This window comes from Scyliorhinus canicula, chromosome 14 (assembly GCF_902713615.1).
Source record: "Scyliorhinus canicula chromosome 14, sScyCan1.1, whole genome shotgun sequence".
Lineage (NCBI taxonomy): Eukaryota > Metazoa > Chordata > Chondrichthyes > Carcharhiniformes > Scyliorhinidae > Scyliorhinus > Scyliorhinus canicula.
The window spans coordinates 55790575-55814025 of NC_052159.1; the positions used below are offsets into that span (position 1 = coordinate 55790575).

The 23451-nt window shown below is 43.1% G+C and overlaps 1 protein-coding gene across 2 annotated transcripts in view; it reads left to right on the forward strand.

The window, feature by feature from the left end:
- xpo4 (exportin 4) overlaps nt 1-23451 on the forward strand; it is a 134316-nt gene that overhangs the window by 17191 nt on the left and 93674 nt on the right. The window contains exons 4-6 of one of the 2 annotated variants that reach the window (XM_038817869.1): nt 8841-8957; nt 10466-10619; nt 14166-14278. In XM_038817869.1, coding sequence (XP_038673797.1) covers nt 8841-8957; nt 10466-10619; nt 14166-14278 — 384 coding nt within the window. The remainder of the gene's footprint in view (nt 1-8840; nt 8958-10465; nt 10620-14165; nt 14279-23451) is intronic. The other variant, XM_038817870.1, reaches the window with a different exon arrangement.

Below are 23451 nucleotides of genomic sequence, written 5' to 3' on the forward strand. Positions count from 1 at the left end.
GAAACCTCCTCATCCCCCTTCCACTAGACCTTCCACTCACACCCCCCCTCAATTGTGCTTCCGTGAACCAGCCCACCCGTAGCGCCTATCATCCTATCCCCCACTGATTCCCCTTGTGACTGCTGGAACATTAGTGCAAACAAACTAAAAACCAACCCTTCCCCAAGCTCAAACAAAGAGACCAACCTCCCATCCCTTAACAAAGGACAACGAACAAACCTGAAGCTGAAATGGTCCCAAACATAAGTAAACTGCAACAGCACAGGATCTCCACCAAAGTTCAAGGTCCATCTTCTCCTGCCAGTTCATTGTCTCTGACAAATTCTACCGCCTTCTCTGCCGAGGCAAAATACCATTCCCGGCCTTCGTAGGTCACCCACAGGCGTGCCGAGGAGAATAGCCCAAACTTCACCCCCAGGGGCTGGTTTAGCACAGCTGGCTTGTAATGCAGAACAATGCCAGCAGCATGGGTTCAATTCCCGTACCGGCCTCCCCAAACAGGCGCTGGAATGTAGCAACTGGGGGTTTTCACAGTAACTTCATTAAAGCCCATTTGTGACAGTAAGCGATTATTATTAATATTATTGTTATTCTTGTAGAGGGCTGACTTGACCTTGTTGAAGCTCACTCTCCTCTTAGCCAACTCTACACTCAGGTCCTGGTACACTCAAATTTCATTGCCCCCTAGATGCAGCGACTCGTCTGCCTGACCCCACCTCATAATTTGCTCTTTATCCAGGAACTGGTGCAGCTGCAGCACGCTCGTCTTCAGGGGCTCGTTCCCCTGGGACTTCCTCATTAGCGCCCTGTGCGCTCGATCTACCTCCAACAGCCGTGCAAACGCGCACACTCCCACGTATGCACCAGCTTCGGTTCCTTCACTCCCCTCCGGCAGGCCCATGATCCTTATGTTCTGCCTGCGTGACCGGTTCTCTAAGTCCTCTACCTTCTCCTGAAGCCGTGTAATGTCAATGCTGGTCTCGCATCAGCCCCATCTCCACTGCCATCGAGACAAACTGCTCCCTGTGTTCCCCTGCCACCTCCTCCATTTCTGGATCACCTGACCCTAGGATGCTAGCTTTGTTAACGCCTGGTCAACCACCGCCCTGATCGAATCTACCGCCCGGGCCAGGTTCTTCAGACTCTCCTTCCTGGGTGAACTTCTCGTTTGTCGACCATTGAGCCGGCAGGGCCGCTCCCTGCCCCTCCGCCATCTCCAAGTGCGTTGCAGGTGCCGCACCAGCTCCAACCGACTGATTCCCTCTTTTTCGACAGGTTCTGTCCCAGCTCCATACATCAGAGGGTTAATCTTTTCCTCTTGCTCTCCTGCACCTATGTTCCACCTCACATCCACCTGTTAACCGGGCAAAAGGTTAAAAAAAAACACGAGCGGGAACCACCAAATGTGCGACCACTCATTCCATGGTAGCTGCCCAGAAGTCGTGATCAGATTTTTCTCCAGAGCTGGCAAGGACTCGATGGGCTGAATGACATCCTTCTGTGCCATAATGGCTGTATGACTCTGTAAATGTGTGGCTGAAGTTAGATCTGCTTCACAGAGGTCATGATTTTAACTCCCAAGATTGGAGTAAATATTTCTGCAATCTTTCCACAAGAATTTGCTGTAAAACAGCTGCACCAAATGCAAGCTTCAGACTGTAATGGAAGGGAGACTTGAGCATTTATCAATGAAAACTGAAAGCCCCAAAACCAATCTGCATCTTGGCATAAGCGCAATATCTTTAATATATAATATGAAGTAATTATTTGGATGCTGAACAAATATCTCCTTGGAATTAATTTCCTATTACATCATTGATAATTGACATTAGCCATAGGTGCCAGTCATTTTATTAATTACATTTTCAAATTGACTGACACCTTAACATCAGGAGCAAGAATTTCCTTTCAATACATGGCAAAAATATAAATGTGTTTATAAACAATGGAGTTATAATATTTTTATACTGCACTTAGGAGAAACACCTATGGGGCAGCATGGTGTCACAGTGGTTAGCACTGCTGCCTCACGGTGCCGAGGACCAGAGTTCAATCCTGGCCTCAGGTCACCGTCCATGTGGAGTTTGCACCTTCTCCCCGTGTCTGCGTGGGTCTCACCCCCACAACCCCAAAAGATGTGCAGGGAAGGTGGATTGGCCTGCTAAAATTACCCCTTAATTGGAAAGATAATTGGGTACGCTAAATTTATATTAAAAAAAGAAAGCACCATATTTCCCCAACCCCTTTTTCAAGGACCTCACTATGTCATACCGAAGGGTGTTGTCTGATTTTAGATTTGCTTATCACAAAATTAACTCATGACTTTTACTGATGTTAAAACTATTAGCTTATTATAATAATTTTTTTTATAGTCACAAGTAGGCTTACATTAACACTGCAATGATGTAACTGTGAAAATCCCCTAGTTGCCACACTCCGGTGCCTGTTCGGGTACACTGAGAGAGAATTCAGAATGTCCAAATTATTAACGGTGGAAGAATTATGAATGAACTATACTTTTCACAGAACCAACTGTTTTATGAAGCATTATGAGGTATTGCCCTTTCGTCCCATTTTAAAATTTGGCTCCTATTCCTTGTCACAAAGATAAATGCACAGTCTTAATATTCTGTGGCTGGACCTGAATACACTTAAACTCAACTTAAGCTACCAAGGTCAAGGTATTATTCAGAGTGGCATTTCTGAACTGAAATGTTGCAGCTGACCCAACAGCATTACTTCAGCTGTTGTGTGCAGCTGTATAAATAGAAACACACTGGTATCATACTTGCAGGGTACAGTGATTAACTAGGTAGGAAGACGCACAGCAATTTCCCTCCAGACATTGGCTTCACAGACATGGCTTTGAACATTAACACTTCTGTGGACCCCACCTTGGCACCATATGGTCTGGGCTTCTAGCCAGTCACTTTGAAGTTGGAACAATGCTAACAATGATCTTGGGATAAATCTACAGGGGGAGAGGGAGCATTGCGATTGATTCAAAATTGGCATTCCAAGAATGCACCAGTTTCCCCCTCAAATTGTTGCATGACTAACACATGATGTCACAAATTGTGTGGGCAACACTAAAACTGCAACAATGTCTCAATCCTCTTGTATTCAGCTGCATTATCTTTATAATTTATTGTGAAGGGACAATTTAAAATCATATTTTAAATTTCTCCCATCGTATATTGATGAAAGAAAAATTGAACCCCATGATTTAAGTCCAGGTGAATTTATGGGATTGGTATTCATTGGTGCAGACATGATGGCACAAACACTTTTTTAACATAGTCCAAAACTCCCGTTGCTTCAGCTGTTGTTTTTTTGGCAGCATTGTGCACACTTATATGCCAACAAGTGTTTTTAAATCTTCTGCCTCTGGTCACCTCTGTATCCCATTCTTCCTCTGTTCTAATTTCAGTAGCAGAATCATCAGCTGCCTTGTCCTGACACTATAGAACTATTCCTCTAAATTAAACTGCCTTTCTGATCTTTGAAAGATCTTCACAAAACTGATCTTTCGCCAAAGCCTAATCACTTGCAGTTTTATTTTTCTTCAGCACCATGGGACATTTACTACATTTAAAGACTGTAATACAAATAATTAATTTCATATGTTGCAGTTTCACTGTTCTTGTTTGTGATTGAGATGCAGCTTTTGACACAGTAGCCCACAGCATTCTCATCCAGCGTCTCTTCCTCATTGTCCAGGGTATTGACCCCCGTGATTCTATTGCTACCCTATTCAGATGTAGGCAGAGCTGTCCAGCACTAACTCCGCTTTCCAATCCTGCATCAGTATCTCTGTTGCCCCCCCCCCCCCCGGGCAAGAATTAATTCTTGCTCCCCATTTTACCATGATGCTGTCCCTTGAAGGTATCATTGAAGACCTGAGGTATGCTGCCTCTATCACCTCTGTAGCTCCCTCCACTACTGTGGTGACGTTGTATGGCCTGTCCACATCAATTTTAGGTCAGCGATAGTTATTGCAGTTAAACATTGGCAAGACCAAAAGCTGTCATCTTCAGCCCAGTTATAAACTCTGTCCCCTCAGCGTGGATCCTTTCATCCTCCTGGACATGGTCAGGTTGAACTGTCTCTCTTCGACACTGGAATCCTATTTGACCCCGAGCTGCCGTAGGAGCAGAAGTAGGTCTTCGGCCCATTTAGTTTGTTCTGCCATTCAGTGGGATCGTGACTGATCTAATATCGTCCTTTACTCCTTTTCCTACCGTATCACCATAACCCTCGATTCTCTTACTGATTAAAAATCTGACTATCTCAACCTTGAACATACTTAATGATCCAGTCTCTACAGTTCTCTCTGTTAAAGAATTCCACAGATTCATTATCCTCTGAGAGAACAAATTCCTCCTCATCTCTGTCTTAAATAGGAAATTCCTTACTCTGAGTTATGCCCTCTGACTCTCACAAGAGGAAACATCCTCTCAGCATTTACCCTGTTAAACCCCCTGAGGTTGCTACATGTCTCAATAAGGTCGCCTCTCGTTCTACTAGACTCCAATTAGTACACGCCCAAACTACTCAACCTCTGCTCATAAGAAATTCCTCCATACCTGGGATCAATCTAGTGAACTTTCTCTGGATCAATCCAATGCCAATATATCTTTCCTTAGATAAGGAGATCACAACTGTTCACAGTATTCCAGGTGTGGTCTAACTAGTATCTTGTATAGTTTTAGCAGGATTTTACCTATCTTTATACTCCATTCCCATTAAAATTAAGTAATAAGTCTTACAACACCAGGTTAAAGTCCAACAGGTTTGTTTCGAATCACTAGCACTGCTCCTTCCTCAGGTGAATGGGGTAGGAGGACCTGTGGAAGGAGCAGTGCTCTGAAAGCTAGTGATTTGAAACAAACCTGTTTGTTCACGGTACCTGCAGCACGGTAGCACAGTGGATAGCATTGTGGCTTCACAGCGCCAGGGTCCCAGGTTCGATACCCCGCTGGGTCACTGTCTGTGCGGAGTCTGCACGTTCTCCCCGTGTCTGCGTGGGTTTCCTCCGGGTGCTCCGGTTTCCTCCCACAGTCCAAAGACGTGCAGGTTAGGTGGTTTGATTGCCCTTGATAAATTGCCCTTAGTATCTAAAACGTTTAGGAGGGGTTATTGGGCTATGGGGATAGGGTGGAAATGAGGGCTTAAGTGGGTCAGTGCAGACTCGATGGACCAAATGGCCTCCTTCTGCGCTGTATGTTCTATGTAAAAAAAAAACCTGTTGGACTTTAACCTGGTGTTGTAAGACTTCTTACTGTGCTCACCCCAGTCCAACGCCAGCATCTCCACATCATGACTACCAGTTTAAAATAAAGGACACCGTTCCATTTACCTTCCCAATTACCTGCTGAACTTGCAAGCTAGCTTTTTGTGATTTATGCACAAGGACCCCCAAATTTGTGTCACAGTTTTCAGTAGTCTTTCCCAATTTAAATAATATTCAGCTCCTCTATTCTTCCTTAGCACATGTATAACTTCACATTTTCCCATATTATATTCCATCTTCCAAGTTTTTGCCCTCTCACCTAACCTATCTTTAACCCTCATTAGACTCTTTTTGTCACCCTCATTGCTTGCCTACCCACCTATTTTTGTCATTCACAAGCTTGGCAATAGTGCAGTCATGTCCCTCATACTTAATTCATGTAAACTCTAGACTCCATTCAGTGCTCTGTTGGGAGGCCTCCTATCCTTCACCCTTTATTAACTGCAAGTCGATCAAAATTTATATCTATGTATTAGTTGTCCTATATTTATCACCCCTATTGTCAGGTGGATATACCTTTTAAGAAATGGGTGTTTATCAAATAGCTGCAGTGATGTCAGTGTGTGGGTGGAGCTGGGCTGTCTGTCTTTCATTTTCGTTTTTGAGCTGGCAGATGCAGTGTGTTTTTGGTTTTGTTTTCAGAGGTGGAAGCGGCATTCAAAACAAGCAGCTGTATAATGATTTCTCTACAAGCTAAAGAATGTCTCCAGATCATTGATGATTTCAAAGTAATACCTGTTTCTGTAGTGCATTTAAACCTGCTGTTTTTATTTTAAAAAGGATTTAACTTCTGGATGTTGTTTGGGAAGTTATTAAGGGTTACCTATAGAATATTGTATTTGGGAAAGTATCAGTATTTGTAGTTGATGAGATGTTTACTGTGTGTTTATAAAGTATTATCTGGATTCATAGAATAAACATTGTTTTGCTTTAAACATACTTTAGCACTCTGTTGCACCACACCTGTAAAGTGGGCCCTTGTACTCCACATAACCAAAATCTTTTTAAAGTTGTGGGTCAGGTAAACTGCACAATATGCTTTGGTGTTCTCTAAACCCTGGCCCATAAAAAAATGGTTACTGATTTGTATTATCATAGAATTTACAGTGTAGAAGGAGGCTATTCAGCCCATCCAGTCTGCACCAACCCTTGGAAAGAGCACCCTTCCTAAGCCCACACCTCCACCCAACTTCCACCCCGTAACCCCACCTAACCCAACCTTTTTGGACACTAATGGCAATTTAACATAGCCAATCCACCTAACCTGCTCATCTTTGGACTGTTCCCAGTCCCTAATCGCTTCAGGTTTAAATCCTTTCATGGTCTATCTCTATAAGCCACTCCAGCCTTTCAATCCTCTGCATTCCGTTCACTCTGCATCCTTATGTACCTCTGCTCCCCACCACCAACCTTTGTTTCACCATTGATGATTGTTCCTTCAGCATTTATGTTCCTATTGGTTCTGCAACTGCCTCTCTAAACTTCTCCAACACTTCCTCCTTTTGGGACCTTCCTTAAAGCACAGCTCTCTACAAAGCTTTTAGTCCTCCCTCCTAATATATTTTTACTTCTTTATTTACCTTTGTATGATTAGTCTTTAATGACTGCCGTGGGACAAGGTGCAATCAAAATTGAAATTGTTGGTTTCTTACTGAATTCTAACACCAATAATAATCTTTATCGTCACATATAGACTTACATTAACACGGCAATGAGGTTACTGTGAAAATGCACTAGGCGCTACATTCCGGCGCCTGTTTGGGTATACAGAGGGAGAATTCAGAATGTCCAAATTACCTAACAGCATGTCTTTTGGGACTTGTGGGAGGAAACCCACACAGACACATGGAGAATGTGCAGACTCCGCACAGACAATGACCCAAGCCAGGAATTGAACGTGGGACTCTGGCGCTGTGAAGCAACAGTGCTAGCCAATGTGCTACTGATTCATGTAATGTTTGACTAAAGGGGCTGTCATAGTGGAACTGAGTTCTACCTTGCTCCAATGTCCATGCATGCAAATTTCGAGCAGGGTGTCTTAATGGTAGTTCCTCTTAAGGCAAGGGACTATCATATCAGATATAGTGTTCCAACTGCCATGCAGCTGATGTCAATGGAACTAACTTATGCCATGGATTTCTATGTCAGTTGTTGATTTGATTACCTTAATAAACAATTTTGGACAAGTGTAGCCTCTTCCTTTTGACCTTGATGCCAAAACTTATTAATAACTCAGCATTTATATTCTTGAATTTTTTTACTTGAGAAGTAATTTTTGCTCAAATTGTCCTGCATCCTGTATGTGCCTGGTTCAATTTCGGCTTGGCTGAGATGACTGGTTGCACACTCTCTTCTGCATGATAGGATTTTTGGTTGGATTCCCAATTTGGGACTTGATTTGACGAGCTAAGTTGACACTCCAATGTTGCACTACCTGAATTGTTATAGTCTTCCAGTTGGACATCAAAACAGTTGTTAACATGGATGTTCAAGATACAATGGTGATATTCAAAGAATTTGATTTGCTTCCAGTGTTCTGGTCGACAACATTCCTGCTTCTAACTATCAACATGAATACAAAATGATTACCACCTGGATTTTTTCTGTGTAAAATGACTACCATGTTTATCTGCATTAATGTAATCACTCCTACTGAGATGTATACATTTTACTTTCCAGTTTCCAGTATTTGATTGTTATAGATGAAACACACAGCAGCTATCATACCAAATCAGTTCTAATCGCATCCATTTTATAAAATGCTGACCTAATGTTAAATACCCTCAGTTATCTTTAACCATACTAATTTTACACTACCCATTGCTGCAATTTTTCTCCAGAACAGTTACATATTCTGAGACTGTAATCGCATTTATAAAAAGTGGGTATCAACTAAATGTTTGTATGTAAATTCACTTTCTGAATTAATGGTTTAAATTGGGAGCTTTTAATTAACCAAATTTTAAGAGCCAAAATTCCAACAGCGGGTTGTTTGAAGGTTACACTCTCACTATAAGGCAACTGCATGTAAAATTTTTAAATCAAAATATAAGTTGTGTGTTTATATCTATAATGTGTCATATGATGTGTTCTGTAAAGGTAGCACTTCCGATCATAATTTTCTCTTTGTGCTGTTAAAGTAGGACCAGCAGATGTAATTAATGTAAATACCTGACTCCAAGTGAGTTGTTCTATCTCTTTCTTGAAGGTAGATGGCACTATGACACTGTTCTCTACACCCCCTGTCTGGAGGTCAGGGAAAGTTGCAACTATTGCCTGTCGCTGCCTTTACCATTCTAACTGTTATAGGTCCTTCCCACCTCTTGACCTTTCTCTCCCTGCCCTTACTTCGTTTTCCTTCGACCCTTTTCTGAGCACTATTGCTTTCATCTTCCAGCAGTTACCTCCAATGCTGTTGCCGTTCCTCCTTCCATTCTTGGGATTTCAAGGATGTTACCAAAAGGCACTTGCAATATTTGTTTGTATTGTTTTTTTAAGTTGTAGTACTGCAATTCAAATTTTAATATTAATTGAATTTATCTTGCAGCAGACATTGGCTTGTTCAATCCTAACAGCATTATTAAGTGAGTTCTCAAGTTCCACTAAAACCAGCAATATTGGACTCAGTATGGAGTTCCACGGGAGCTGCAAAAGAATATTTCAGGTAAAGTTTGTGTGCCAATATGCAGCATGAAAAAATTAAATATACTATATATTTTAGGAAATAAAACTGAATATCTCAGTGGACAAGCCTTTGAGCGGACCATTATTTCTGACTTGAGACCTGAAATTTATGATGATTATCCTTGAATATTTAAAATTCATTTATATTTGAAAGCATTGCAATTTGATGCTTTTTTGCCAGCCAGCACTCATTATTGAATCATCATTAGACCAGGGTACAAGTGTGCCCTGGACTTTGCAGGGTGCACTTGCCTCCTGGACTTGTGCTTATCTTTTCACTTTTCATGTTATCCTAACTGCTGGCATATCTGGAAGCTGCTGCAACTTAGGCCTGAGAAGGAGCTAAATGTTTTGAATTAACTAGTGGGAAACTAAATAAAGGTTAGGAGCAGCTGGAGTGACCTTGGTTATTTTATCCTCTGATAGTTTTGAAATATGAACGTATACAGAACCCTAAATGGGAGAATGCCATTCAGCCTATTGTTTCTTTGTTGCCGGCACCAGATGTTATTGGAGTTATCTATCCTAATCACATTTTGCTGCACCGTATATTTTATTTTATGATGAATCATGGAATTCCATATAGTTTTGCGATTTTTGTTTTGAATTTTCGTATTATTTGTAGCATACTTCAGAGAATGCCATACCAAGATTTTGTAAAGACTATTTAACTGCAGGCTGCATCACTGGAGGACCCAATCCCATTGATTATTAGTTATCAAGAACAGGAATCCTACATAGTTTTTCCCTCCTGGGCTAAGGGCGCACCATGGTCAATTGTCATGGCCCTGCTTTGATCCGGGCTGAAATCAGCTAATTCAGCACAAGACCAGGGATTAACCTTGTATTTGGCTGATCTTTATGGCTCAGACATTCACTTGGTGAATTAGGTTAGTTCTCTTTCCATGGCAGCGGATCCATAGGGGCTGGTTTCGCTCAGAAGGCTAAATCGCTGGCTTTTAAAGCAGGCCAGCAGCACGGTTCGATTCCCGTACCAGCCTCCCCGGACAGGCACCGGAATGTGGCGACTAGGGGCTTTTCACAGTAACTTCATTGAAGCCTACTCGTGACAATAAAGCAATTTTCAATTTTTTCACTTTTCAATAAAGGGAGGGCGACAACCTAATTCGCCAAAAACTTTACAGTGTAGACTCTATAATGCTGCGTGTCGCCTATTTGAGATAGGAATGAAGGAGAAAAGGGGGAGATGCATGCGGAAAACAGGCCATAATATATTGCATTGTCCTTATGTTTGCAACAAACATTTCGGGTTTTATCCGGTGATGCAAATTAGTTTTCACCATTTTTTACATTTTCTTTAAAATCATTCATAGAAATATTCAGGCACATAAACAGGATCACCATTGTAGAAAGTTTTAAAACCTAGCTTTAAAAAAAATCACAAAGTCAGAATCAAAATACTTATTAGTATTGAATTTAACAAGATCACGTGTGTGTTTATTTTTATTCTTGTTACCGAAAATATAGGAAGATGACCTTCGCCAAATATTTGTTTTGACGGTTGAGGTGCTTCAGGAATTCAGCCGACGGGAAAACCTCAGTGCTCAGATGTCATCTGTATTTCAGCGTTATCTTGCACTAGCTAATCAAGTCTTGAGCTGGAACTTTCTTCCACCGAATTATATCCTTTTTTTAGCTTACTTTTTATATTTGGGTGTGGGGGATATGGTTTGTTAATTTGTTTATTTTGTGATTGGAGAGATGATCAAGATTAGCTGTGTTTTAGAGAACTTTTTAGAAACCAATTTTGATTGAGGTGAAGTTCCACTTTCACACCTCCATTAGCTTGGAGATAAATGCACCATCTTTAAGCAATATGCACCACAATGTTCCCAAGTAAAAGTTCTGTACTGCGCTGTTATACTATATAGGCTAAAGTGGCAGATGGGCCATTGCACCCTTGACTGGAGAAGGATAAATGATCTGGAGTTTCAACTCCAGATTAATGATCTCCTTCTGATGGAATTCTTTGTGTGTGGATAATTGGGTGAGAACAGGATAGGATTTCACTGTTATGGCCTCCACCCAAAATCAAATAAGCAGCCAATACGCAAATCTGAAAATACGAACTTAGATGGAGGGCAGTATATGCTTTGTGGAGCAGTATCAAGCACGGAATCAAGATCTTCAGGAGTGGAGAACAAAAAGAGGAGAAAGCATTGTAAATTCAACAGGTTGGCATATTTTAACTAACCATTTAATTTGGTTATATTAACCATTTTCTAATGGTTAGAAAAAAAACTATAACAAGGATTGAAAATTGCTTGACACAGTGCAGACAAAATGGATTGCTCAAAAATGTTGGATTTAAAAAGTACATGAAGTATTTATTGCGTTAGAAACAAATGCTGTTGTCCCTTATGTTGGATTGCATTATTACAGGCAGAAATGTCATGGTATTTCTGTTAATATTTACTCTGATCACTTATCTCTAAACAACTAGCAATCGCTAGTCCTTTGTGAGTTGTTGTGAGCTAAATAGTTTAGTAATCCTATGGTGCCAATATTGTCATCAGTATATTAGTATGAATTGTCTTGCTAAAAATAACAGGATGTGACTGCTAAATATTGCGGCTGGTTAAAATAGTGCCAATAAATCTAACTGCTTTGAAGCGATCACAAGTTATCTCGTGTAGTTCTGATCATTTGAGGCAAGTGAACACGCTAAGATTTGATAATTTTGCCTTTAATTCTAGTTGGTAAGATTTCTGTAATTTATTGCTTTTCACCTCATTAACGAGGGAAGTGTCTTTTGTCTATGTTTTAACAATCTGGGAAATCTGTGACTTTTTGCACGTGAGCAGCTGTCTGAAGTGATCATGGAGAAATTTTACAGCTTTATTACATCCCAGACATCCTAAATGACCATTGTTATAGTTTAATTCAACAGTTGGTATTCAGGTTAAGTATTGATTGTATGGCTCCAACTTTCATTTTAGACCTTAATTAGAGCTTTGCAAAAAAAAATCTGAGATTCTTAAATTGATGTTTTTGAGAAGAGGGATTGTTGTTTTAACGTGAATTCACTTGAAGGCAGTTATTTGTGATATAATGTTATATCTTGGACTTTAATCATGAAATAATTGCATGCCAAGTGTCGATGTAACTTAAAAGGCTGGAAAACTATTGCCTTTAAATTACTACCTGCATTCTTGACTAAATGAGCGCATAGATTTTGACAGAGCACAATAACATCTATGGAATGCCTCCCAAGTCAAAAGAGCCAAACAATGCATGAATGCAGCAGACCCAAGCTATATATAGGTGTTCCTTTCAAGTAGGATGCTCTTCAGCTGTGCTGTTATTATTATGTGCACTTCACAGTTTTCTCTAAACGTATAAAGTAATTATCACGTAACTTCAGCCAGAGGTAAAATTTGCCAGACCTCCAGAAGCAATAGTCAAGAGATATTGCGAATAGGTACGTAGGATTTTTACTTTTAGATTTTCCATCACAAAGTAAGTTTAACTTCAAAGATTAATGTCTGACCCATTTGAAATAGCATGTTAAAATCAATTTTAGCATTCACTAAAGAAACCTAATTATATCTTCTGTTTTTACTGTGCCAGCCAGCAATTTTACTGTTGGTTATGTTGAGTAACTACTCCTTGAGGAGCTGAAGTATTGATGTGAAATTATGTTGGTAATTTGCCTGTCTGTTTTGTTTAATAAAACATTGGATTTTATTTTTAAGTCAGCTATGAATAATGGCAATCAGACAGTGTAATCTGCTTTTCCTTGCCATCACTGTGACTGTAGTGTTTGTGTGTTGTCTTTTGTACTAAAATGAAAATCCAAACTATGCTGGCAAATCAGTTGAAACTCCACGTGTGTAACTTTGTGTGAATGTGTGCTTGAAGTCTGCCTTTTGTAACAACCATATTACATATTTTAAGAACTTTTTGAAAATAATCACATGTGAATCCAAGATTGATCCAAACAGTATCTATCAAGAAGGATTAATTAAAGCTGGTATTTCACTTTCTTTGAAATTACCACTGAAAAGTTATGCTTTTCTTATTAAAATTTATTTTTGTTTATATAACACCTTTCGCACTTGGGACATTCCAAACTGTTTCACAGACAATTAAATATTTTTGAAGTGTAGGTGTATTTTTCGAATGTAGAAAAGCATGGTGATCATTGTGGTCCCCATGGTCCCCAAAACAGCAATCAGACAAATAAATAGATCATTTGTTCTTGGGAATGATTTCAGGGTTAATGTTAGCCACTGAAGAACTCTGCTGCATAATTTAGCATAATTTCCCTAGAATTCACACACCCCCTTAAGAGGGCACGTGGAAGGGCCTCAGTTTAACACTTAATAAGAAAGCCTGCGGACAGCAAGGTGGTGCAGTGGTTAGCTGAGGACCCAAATTTGACCCTGCCCTTGGGTCACTGTGTGGACTTTGCACATTCTCCCCGTGTCTGCGTGTCCCACCCCAACAACCCAAAGATGTGAAGGATAGGTGGATTGGCTATATTGCCCCTTAATTGGAAAAGTATATATGAATTGGGTGCTTTAAATTTTAAAAAAAATAAACAAGAAAGTGCACATCTCTGACAGTGCAGCACACCCTCAGTATTGCAGTGAATTATTCATCTTGATTATGTGTGAAGTCTCCGTAATGGGGCTTGAACCTCTGACTCAGGCAAGAGTACTACCACTGAGCCAAGACTGACACCTGTTTTATGTACATGTGCAGTGTCAAAAAGGTGCCCACAGACTAATGACTGCAGTGTGTCATTAATAAGTAATGTTTAACCTCTGAATATTAGAAATGATAACAGGACAGTAATGGAAAAAAACTTTTACTATCACTTATAAATCACACCGCCTGTTAATTAAAGCCCTGTTGCCACCACCATCATCCCCCCCCCCCCCCCCCCCCCCCCCCCATTTCAGATACTGTGGTTATTCATGTGATCATATCACAATGGAATGCCACATGATTGTAATCAAACTTTTATCTTGCGACCATTCATGGGTCTTGTTTCTGAACAGTTAAATGCTTTTATTGCTTGGCCTCATGCTGTAGTTATTCCATGTATTTAACATGGCTTAAAGTTTATTTCCATTACACTCTCCCTCTGAACTCATGTTAGTTGTAGCTAAGAAGTATATTCCCCTGTAATGCTCCTCTATTGACCTTGACTCCAGATAACTGGGCAGGCATTATATAGCTATGTTTGAATCCTCCCAAAATGTGATGTTAAAGCCAACAGAATCCTGGCGAGAGACACTTCTGGACAGCAGAGTTATGGATCTCTTTTTTACAGTAAGTAGTATTCCAAATTTATATTCAGTAATTGAGTGGAAGACCAGGAGAAGCTGTTTCATTGTAACTTCCGCATTATGTTTCAGCTATTGAACGTGTGTTATGTTAGAGGAGGTCTTCCTTGCCCTTGAGTGTTCTTTGTAAATTATTGTTTAAATATTTTGTTAGAAATATAGTCCAGTAAGGAATGCTTTTGTGTCTCTATTTATTCTAGAAGATTAAATTTATGGTACTGGGTGACATACAGTAAGATAATTGTGCCCGTGAATGATTTGATTGATTGGTGTTAATTTTGTACCACAAGTTATTTAGTAGGAAAACAGATCAACGTAGATCCTATAACTTTTACTGTAATTAGTCTACATTTATATGGTATAATGTCAAATATTAGAAGCTGTAAAATTCTTTCGCACCTTGAAGTGCTGCACAATCAATCCCAAATTTTACAAAGCTGCCAAAAATCAACTGAGAAACAGACATTTAGTTGAAATAGCACCTCAGTTTTTTTTTAAAAGATTATATATTTTTTCCACTCCAAATGCTTCACTATTTACTTTAGTATGTGCTGCCCATCATTGAATCCCTGCAGGGCAGAAGGGGGCCATTTGGCCAATCGGGTCTGCACCATTTACTGCAAAATATAAGTGCCAAGAGTGTTTCAGGGGTGAAATAAATCAGAGATGGCCCGAATGTCTAGAAATTGAGTTTCCATGTTGTATTTTTTCAAAAATATACATCTTGAGAACTACTATTGTAACTATGAGTCATCCACTTTACATCCCACCATTAATATCACTTTGAGGCTATTAGATTTAAATCTGAATTCAAAATTGCTTCATGTCTTCAGGTACGGGTTAGTTAGAAAAGGTAGTATTTTGGAAGCCATCCATTCATGCTATAATATATAAGTAACTTTAGTTAGAGTCATTAATGGCACAGAAGGAGTCCATTCAGCCCAGGCCTGTGCAAGCTCTCTGAAGAGCAAGTCAGTCCATTTCTCCTCTCTCTGCCCAAGACTTTCAAGTTAATTTCCTTCAAGTGCCCATCCAAATTCCTTTTGAAATCATTGATTGTCTCAGCTTCCACCGCCCTTGGCCATTGCTAGTTCCTGCATAAAAATGTTCTTCCTCACGTTTGCCTTGCATCTCTTGCTTAAAACATTAAATTTGTGTCCCTTGGTCCTTGTGCCATCAACTGATGTGAACAGTTTTTCCTACAACTGTCATAATCTTGTACACTTCAGTCAAATTTCTCCTCAATTTCCTTTGCTCTAAGGAGAACGACCCTAGCTTCACAAAGCTGATCTTGTAGCTAAAATCTCCCATCCCTGGATCCACTCTAGTAAATCTCCTCTGCACCCTCCCAAGGACCCTTGCATTTTCCTAAAGTCTGGTTATCAGAACAGGTGCAGTATTCCAGTTGGGGCCTAACTAAGGTTTTATAGAAGTTCAGCATTAGTTCTCTTATTTTGTACTCAATACATCTATTTGAGGCCCAAGGACCCCGTCAACATCCTGGGGTTACCATTGACCAGAAACTGAACTGGACTAGCCATAGAAATATTGGGGCAACACAAGTAGGTCAGAGGCTAGGAATCCTGCAGTGAGTAACACGAAACCTGACTCCCCAAAACATGTCCACAATCTACAAGACACATGCCAGGAGTGTAATGGAATTCTCTCCATTTGCCTGGATGAGTGCCGCTCCAACAACACTCCAGAAGCTTGGCAATATCCAGGACAAAGCAACCAGCCTGGCACCCCATTCACAAAGGCTCCCTCATGGATGTTAAACTGACTGACCTGTAGCCACTAAGACCGTCCTTGCATGCTTTCTTGGATGGCGTGTCACATAAGCTTCTCCAATTCTCTTGCACCACCTGCATATCTGGAGAAGATCGGAAGACTTTGGCAAGCCTTTCTGATATCTCCACCCCAACATATTTTAGAAATTTGGGATGCAAGCCATCACTCTAAGCATAGCCAGCCTTTCCAGTATCGCCTGCCTCTCAATTTTCATCTCTTCTGTAACCTCTACAATATCTGCTTCTACTAATAGTTTGTCAGCTTCCGCTTCCGCAGCAAATATCAATACAGTAGTCCCCCGTTATACCACGGGTGTTTGGGCCCAAGACAACCACCCGCGTTGTATCCGAGCCGCGGATATCCAAGATGGCGGATATCCAAATGAATGAACGAGAGGAAACATCGCTGACTGTGCTGAACATTGCTTTTTTTTTTATAAATGTTTTTATTCAGTTTTCATATTTTATATTGAACAAATTACAAATTGTTAGGAGAGAAAAAGAACAAAAAAAAAAAAAAAAAAAAAAAAAAAAACAACAAACAAACACGCAAAAATTAACATACATATTTACAGGTAAGCATCTTCGTAGTAGTAACTGCGCCCGCCCCCCCCCCCCCAACATGTTTATTTAGTTTGGTTTTGGGCCTTAGCTAGCCATCGAACCCCCGTACCGAACCTGTAGCCCCTCCCGCTACCTTCCCCCGACTATTCTTCCTCTTGTACATTGGCCACAAATAGGTCCCGGAACAGTTGCATGAATGGCTCCCACGTTCTGTGGAAGCCGTCGTCCGACCCTCGGATGGCAAATTTGATTTTCTCCATTTGGAGAGATTCCGAGAGGTCGGACAGCCAATCCGCAGCTCTGGGCGGTGCTGCTGACCGCCAGCCAAACAGGATTCTACGGCGGGCGATCAGGGAGGCAAAGGCAAGGGCGTCCGCCCTCCTCCCCAGGAATAGATCTGGCTGTTCTGAAACCCCGAAGACCGCCACTATCGGGCATGGCTCCACCCTCACTCCCACCACTTTGGACATAACCTCGAAGAAGGCTGTCCAGTACTCCACGAGTCTGGGGCAAGACCAGAACATGTGGGCGTGGTTGGCCGGGCCTCTTTGGCACCGTTCACATCTGTCTTCCACCTCCGGGAAGAACCTACTCATACGGGTTCTTGTTAAGTGGGCTCTATGTACCACTTTTAGTTGCGTCAGGCTGAGCCTTGCGCACGTGGAGGTGGAGTTGACCCTATGCAGTGCTTCGCTCCAGAGTCCCCACCCTATCTCCATCCCCAGGTCGTCCTCCCATTTCCTTCTTGTTGCGTCCAGTACGGTGTCGTCCCTATCTACCAGTCGGTCATACATGTCACTACAGTTCCCTTTCTCTAGGATACTTGCGTCCAGTAGGTCTTCCAGTAGTGTCTGTCGTGGCGGTTGTGGGTACGTCCTTGTCTCCTTTCGTAGGAAGTTTTTGAGCTGCAGGTACCGTAGCTCGTTCCCCCCAGCTAGCTGAAACTTCTCTGTCAGTTCGTCCAGTGTTGCGATCCTGTCGTCCGTGTATAGGTCCCTGACTGTCAGTGTCCCCCCGTCCTGCCTCCACCTTTTGAAGGTGGCGTCAGTCAGTGCTGGTGTGAACCTATGGTTGTTGCAGATGGGAGCCCTGTTCGACATTTTGGTCAGGCCAAGTTGCTGCCGCAGTTGGTTCCAGGATTGGAGGGTGGCTGTCACCACTGGGCTGCTGGAGTGTTTTTTGGGTGGGGATGGGAGTGCTGCCGTGGCGAGGGCCCGGAGGGAGGTTCCCATGCAGGAGGCCTCCTCCGCACGCACCCACTCAGCCTCTGGCTCCTGGATCCATCCCCTTACTCGCTCGGCTGTTGCTGCCCAGTGGTAGAATTGTAGATTCGGGAGGGCTAGCCCTCCCCTGGTTTTTGTTTTTTGTAAGACCTTCTTTGGGATCCTAGCATTTTTACCCCCCCATACGAACGCCATGATGAGTTTGTCCAGCGCTTTGAAAAAGGCCTTGGGGATGTAGATCGGAATGGATCTAAACAGGAAGAGGAACCTGGGCAGTACGTTCATTTTGATCGTCTGAACTCTCCCCGCGAGGGAGAGCGGGAGTGTGTTCCATCTTTGCAGGTCCTTTTTAACTTCCTCCGTCAGGCTGGTGAGGTTCCATTTGTGGATCCCTTTCCAGTCATGGGCTATTTGGATCCCCAGGTAGCGGAATTTATGTCGGGCTTGATTGAACGGCAGCCCCTTTAGTGCTGCCCCCCCCCCCCCCCCCTTGCGGGTGTACTGGGAAGATCTCACTTTTGCTCATGTTGAGTTTGTAGCCCGAGAAGGCTCCAAACTCTTTCAGGAGCGCGATGATTCCGTCCATGCTGCTTTGTGGGTCCGAGATATAGAGGAGCAGATCATCCGCATAGAGTGAGACTCTGTGCTCTCTACCTCCCCTTCGGATCCCCCTCCAATTTTTTGCTGCCCTGAGCGCGATTGCTAGCGGTTCAATTGCTAGTGCGAACAGCAGCGGGGACAGTGGGCATCCTTGTCTGGTGCCCCTGTGCAGCTGGAAGTATTGGGAGTTGGTATTGTTGGTCTGTACACTCGCCATGGGTGCGTTGTACAGGAGCTTTACCCAAGCGGTGAACCCTGTTCCAAGCCCGAACCGCTCCAGTACCTCTATGAGGTATTTCCACACGACTCTGTCGAAGGCCTTTTCTGCGTCCAGGGAGACGATCACCTCTTGTGTTCTCTCCCCGGAGGGGGTCATTATCACGTTCAGCAGGCGCCTGATGTTCGCGGTAAGCTGTCTACCTTTGACAAAGCCCGTCTGGTCCTCTGTGACCACCTCAGGTACACAGTCTTCTAGCCTCTTGGCTAGGATTTTGGCCAGTATTTTGGCGTCTGCATTCAGCAGAGATATGGGTCTGTATGACCCACATTCCGTTGGGTCTTTGTCTTTCTTAGGTATCAGCGAGATTGAGGCCTGTGCTAACGTGGGTGGCAATGTGCCCCTAGCTAGCGAGTCTGTGAACATCTCCCGCAGGTGCGGGGCCAGCGCTGTCGCAAATTTTTTGTAGAAGTCCGCCGGGAATCCGTCCGGTCCCGGCGCCTTCCCCGCCTGCATGGAGCTAATGCTGTCCATGACCTCTCCCAGTGCTAGTGGTGCTTCCAGATCCCGTTTTCTGCCCTCTCCCACAACTGGTATGTCCAGTCCGTCAAGAAACCGGTTCATCCCAGCCTTCCCCGTTGGGGGCTCTGAGGTGTACAGCTCTTGGTAGAAGGCCTTGAAGGTTTTGTTAATCCTCTCTGGTTCTGTTTCCAACGTGCCTCTGGTATCTCTGATTTGCGCAATTTCTCTGCTGGCTGCCTGCTTTCTCAGCTGGTGGGCCAACAGGCGGCTGGCTTTGTCTCCGTGTTCGTATAGGGCCCCGCGTGCCTGGCGGAGTTGGTGTACTGCTTTCCTGGTGGAGAGCAGGTCAAAGTTCCTTTGTAATTCTTTCCTCTCCGCCAGGAGTTCTACGGTCGGGGCCTCGGAGTATTTATGGTCTACCTCCAGTATGGAGTCGACCAGCTTCTGCCTAGCCACCCTTTCCTGTGCTGAACATTGCTGAATGGAAGGGCGTTTTAAATAAAAAAACATCAAAGTTCGTTCAAGTCTTAAATCAAGTTTAAAATTTATTAAAATATATACAATAATATATACATACAATAATATACTTAAAATTGTACTTACAAGCATATTTTAAAAAATCATTTAAAAAAGTCTGTGAGTTTCTTCTGGCACATCCCCTTCCTCATCTTGACTTGTGCTTGCCTCTGGAGGTTCTTCAGGTGTAGGATGTATATCGGGTCGAAGTCCTGTTGCTCTGTGTATGCTATGAGCCACTTCAGGTGCGTGATGGCATCTGAGTGGCTCTTTGCCACTGTGGGCTGGGGTTCTTCTTCTTCTGCCTCCTCTTGGGTGACCTGGTCGATGATCTCCTCCTCTGTGAATGTTTCTGCGGGTGACATGTCGTCCTCTGCTGCTGCCCACCTGTTCGCCCAATCCTGGAGTGTTAGGTTCTCATCCAGGTGGTCCTCTAGCCTCTCCTCAGCTGCCCTGATCTCTGCTTCAGTAAAGCCTACGAAGTCCTCTTCATCCGGGTAATGTTGGGGTCGTGGGAGTGCTGCTCCTAGGGCCTTGTTCCAGCAGTTGGCAATGGTCTTCTCCGTCACAGCTCCCCAGGCCTTCCCTGCCAGATAACAGGCATCCTTGATGGTGATGGCTTTCAGGTAATCTGGGACAGTGAGAGGAGAGTCTATCATTTCCAGGATCAGTTCCTTTTTGTATACAGACTTGAAGGTCTGAATGATGCCAGCATCACATGGCTGGATCTTGCTGGTGGTGTTCTTTGGGAGATAGAGCACTTGGATCTGCCCATCCCTGGTCTTGAGAACATCTCCCTGAGGGTGGGCTGAGCAGTTGTCCAGTAGGAGTGTGGCCTTCTGCGGTAAGTTGCGGGCACTAAGGTGGTCCCTGACACTGGGTATGAAGAACTTGAAGAACCACTCCTCAAATAAGGAAGCGGTCATCCAGGCTTTGCCAGAGTTTGGGTAGGTTCTCCATGTTGATGTGGTGAAAGCATCTATGAGACTTGAATTTGCCCACAATCAATGGCTTCAGCTTGTGTGTTCCCGTGGCATTGCCGGCAAACAGGATGGTGAGCCTGTTCTTGGCTTGCTTGTACCCCAGAGTCTTGTGGGCATCATCCTTGACAGCTAGGGTCTTGTCAGGCAGCATCTTCCAGTAGAGCCCTGACTCATCTGCATTGTAGAGTTGCTCTGGGGTCAGCTCCTCTTGCACCATGTAGTTCTTGAGGATGTCGGGAAAGGCTGCTGCTGCTCCTGAGTCGGCGGATCTCTGTTCACCACTGATGGTAACTGCACCTATCCCATGTCTTTTCTGGAACCGATGGAGCCAACCCTTGCTGGCTACGAAATTGCTGTCCTCTGGGTGGAGCTGGTGATGGAACTTCTCAGCCTGAGTCCTGATGATAGGTCCAGATAGTGGGGTGCCACCGGACTGTTCCTGGACAAACCAGGTGAACACAGCCTTCTCCAAGTTAATGTCACTAGCGTTCCTTGCCTTTTTCCTGGAAAGCCCTTCACTCTGAGAAACTGTCCCAACATATGTTCTTAAATTGGGCTCATCTTTCACCCACCCACGGAGGGTTGACTCTGGTACACCAGTCTCTCTGGATATTTTTGCCTTCATTTCCCCGTTTCGAAGCCGGTCTATCAAATGTTTCTTTTGCTTCACTGTGTAAGACTTGCGCTTAAACATTTTGAACGACAGTAACTGAACTCGAAGATACCTGTACTGGAAAAGGTATCCCTTTTATGGCTGGGTAATCGGGCTAATCGGTTGCGGCTACTCATCGCGGCTAATCGTTCTACAGTAATCATCGCGGGTAATCATCGCTGCTAATCGGTCTAATCATCGCGGGTAATCATCGCTGCTAATCGGTCTAATCATCGCGGCTAATCATCGCGGCTAAAAAAGGTGCTGTTTCAAAAAGAGTTTAAAATGAGTCAAGTAAGTTGGGGTCCATAAGCCCCCCCGCCGTATATCGCGGAGCGCGGTATAACGGGGGACTACTGTAGAAAGTACTTATTAAGTATTCTAGACTTGCCCTGTGCTTCCAAGAATATATCACCTTCTTTGTCCCTAACAAATTCCACCTCTAAGTACCCACTTACTCTTTACATACCAGTAGAAGATAATTAGGTTCCCTTTTATGTTAAGAGCCATTCTATTCTCGTATTCTTTCTCACTTTCTTCTTTCCTCCCAACCTGTTGCATTTGACCTTGTTCTTGACATGCATTGTAGATCCCCCTTTCTTTTTTTTTAAAATAAATTTAGAGTACCCAATTATTTTTTCTATTAAGGGGCAATTTAGCGTGGCCAATCCACCTACTCTGCACATTTTTGGGTTGTGGGAGCGAAACCCACGCAGACACGGGGAGAATGTGCAAACTCCACACGGACAGTGACCCAGAGCCGGGATATAACCTGGGACCTCAGCGCCGTGAGGCGGTTATGCTAACCACTAAGATCCCCCTTTCTTACATCATGTTCCGTCTCCCTAGTTGTCCAAGGAACCTTGGTTCCATAACAGTTTTTCCTCTTGGTCTCTGGTTCCATTTTACTCAGACTAGATCCCTACTCATCCCACTGGAATTAGCTCTTCTAGTTTTAACCTTACTATACAATGAACCTTGCTATACAATGAACACTTGCCCAAGTGTTCACTTGCACATCTTTTGTGATTTTCCTGTAGATTTGCTGCTCTATCTTGCTCTGGTAATGAGGAGGAATATAGAATAGACCCAGAAACGAGGACATACTCTCATGCTTCTCAACTCTTAACCAAATGGATTCCGTCCTTGACTCCTTGAGGGCGCACTCTCTTTCCAACACTGTACTAACCTTTGTGATCAGTCCTGCTACGCCATGTCTCTTTTTTTTTGCTTCCCTGACTTTTCCGATCATTCTTTTTGTTATGATGGGAAGATCCCAGAATGGAACCCTGGCTCAAAAGACCATAACTTTAATTTAATTTTAATAAAACATGGGGGAACAAAGTCACCTGACCGTTAATTAGTTTTAACAATGAAAAAAACATTTATTAAACATAAAATTTTGATTATGATGCAATGAGACTACTACCCCATATCTTAAATTTAAAAAAATAAATTTAGAGTACCAAATTATTTTTTTTCCCCAATTAAGGGACAATTTAGCGTGGCCAATCCACCTAACCTGCACATCTTTGGGTTGTGGGGGTGAAACCCCGCAAACATGGGAAGAATGTGCAAACTCCGCACACACTGACCCAGGGCCGGGAGTGAACCCAGGTCCTCAGCGCCGTGAGGCAGCAGTGCTAACCACTGCTCCACCGTACCCCCCCCCCCCCCCCCCCCCCAACAATTTCACATTATGTATCTTTTTCACTTCAGTATGCTATTGCCAAGTCCAAAGATGTTCGGGTTAGGTGGATTGACCATGCTAAATTGCCCTTAAGAGTTCAAAACGGTTAGGTCGGGTTACTGGGTTATGTGGATAGGGTGGAGGTGTGGGCTTAGGTCTGGTGCTCTTTGTTAAAGAACGGGTTAAGAAACATTCCAATAAGATGTCTCATTGATCCAATAATTGGCATTGATATGTAAAGAGGCTACAGGTGGCCTTTGAGGCATATGATGTGATGATAGAGTTTGGTGCTGAGTGTGTTCAAAGAAAAATAAAGGTGTTTAGGAAAAGGAGCAGATCTCATGTCTCTTTACTAAACAACAGCCAAAGGCTAACACTCTTTCCAAGGGCTGGTGAAGACTC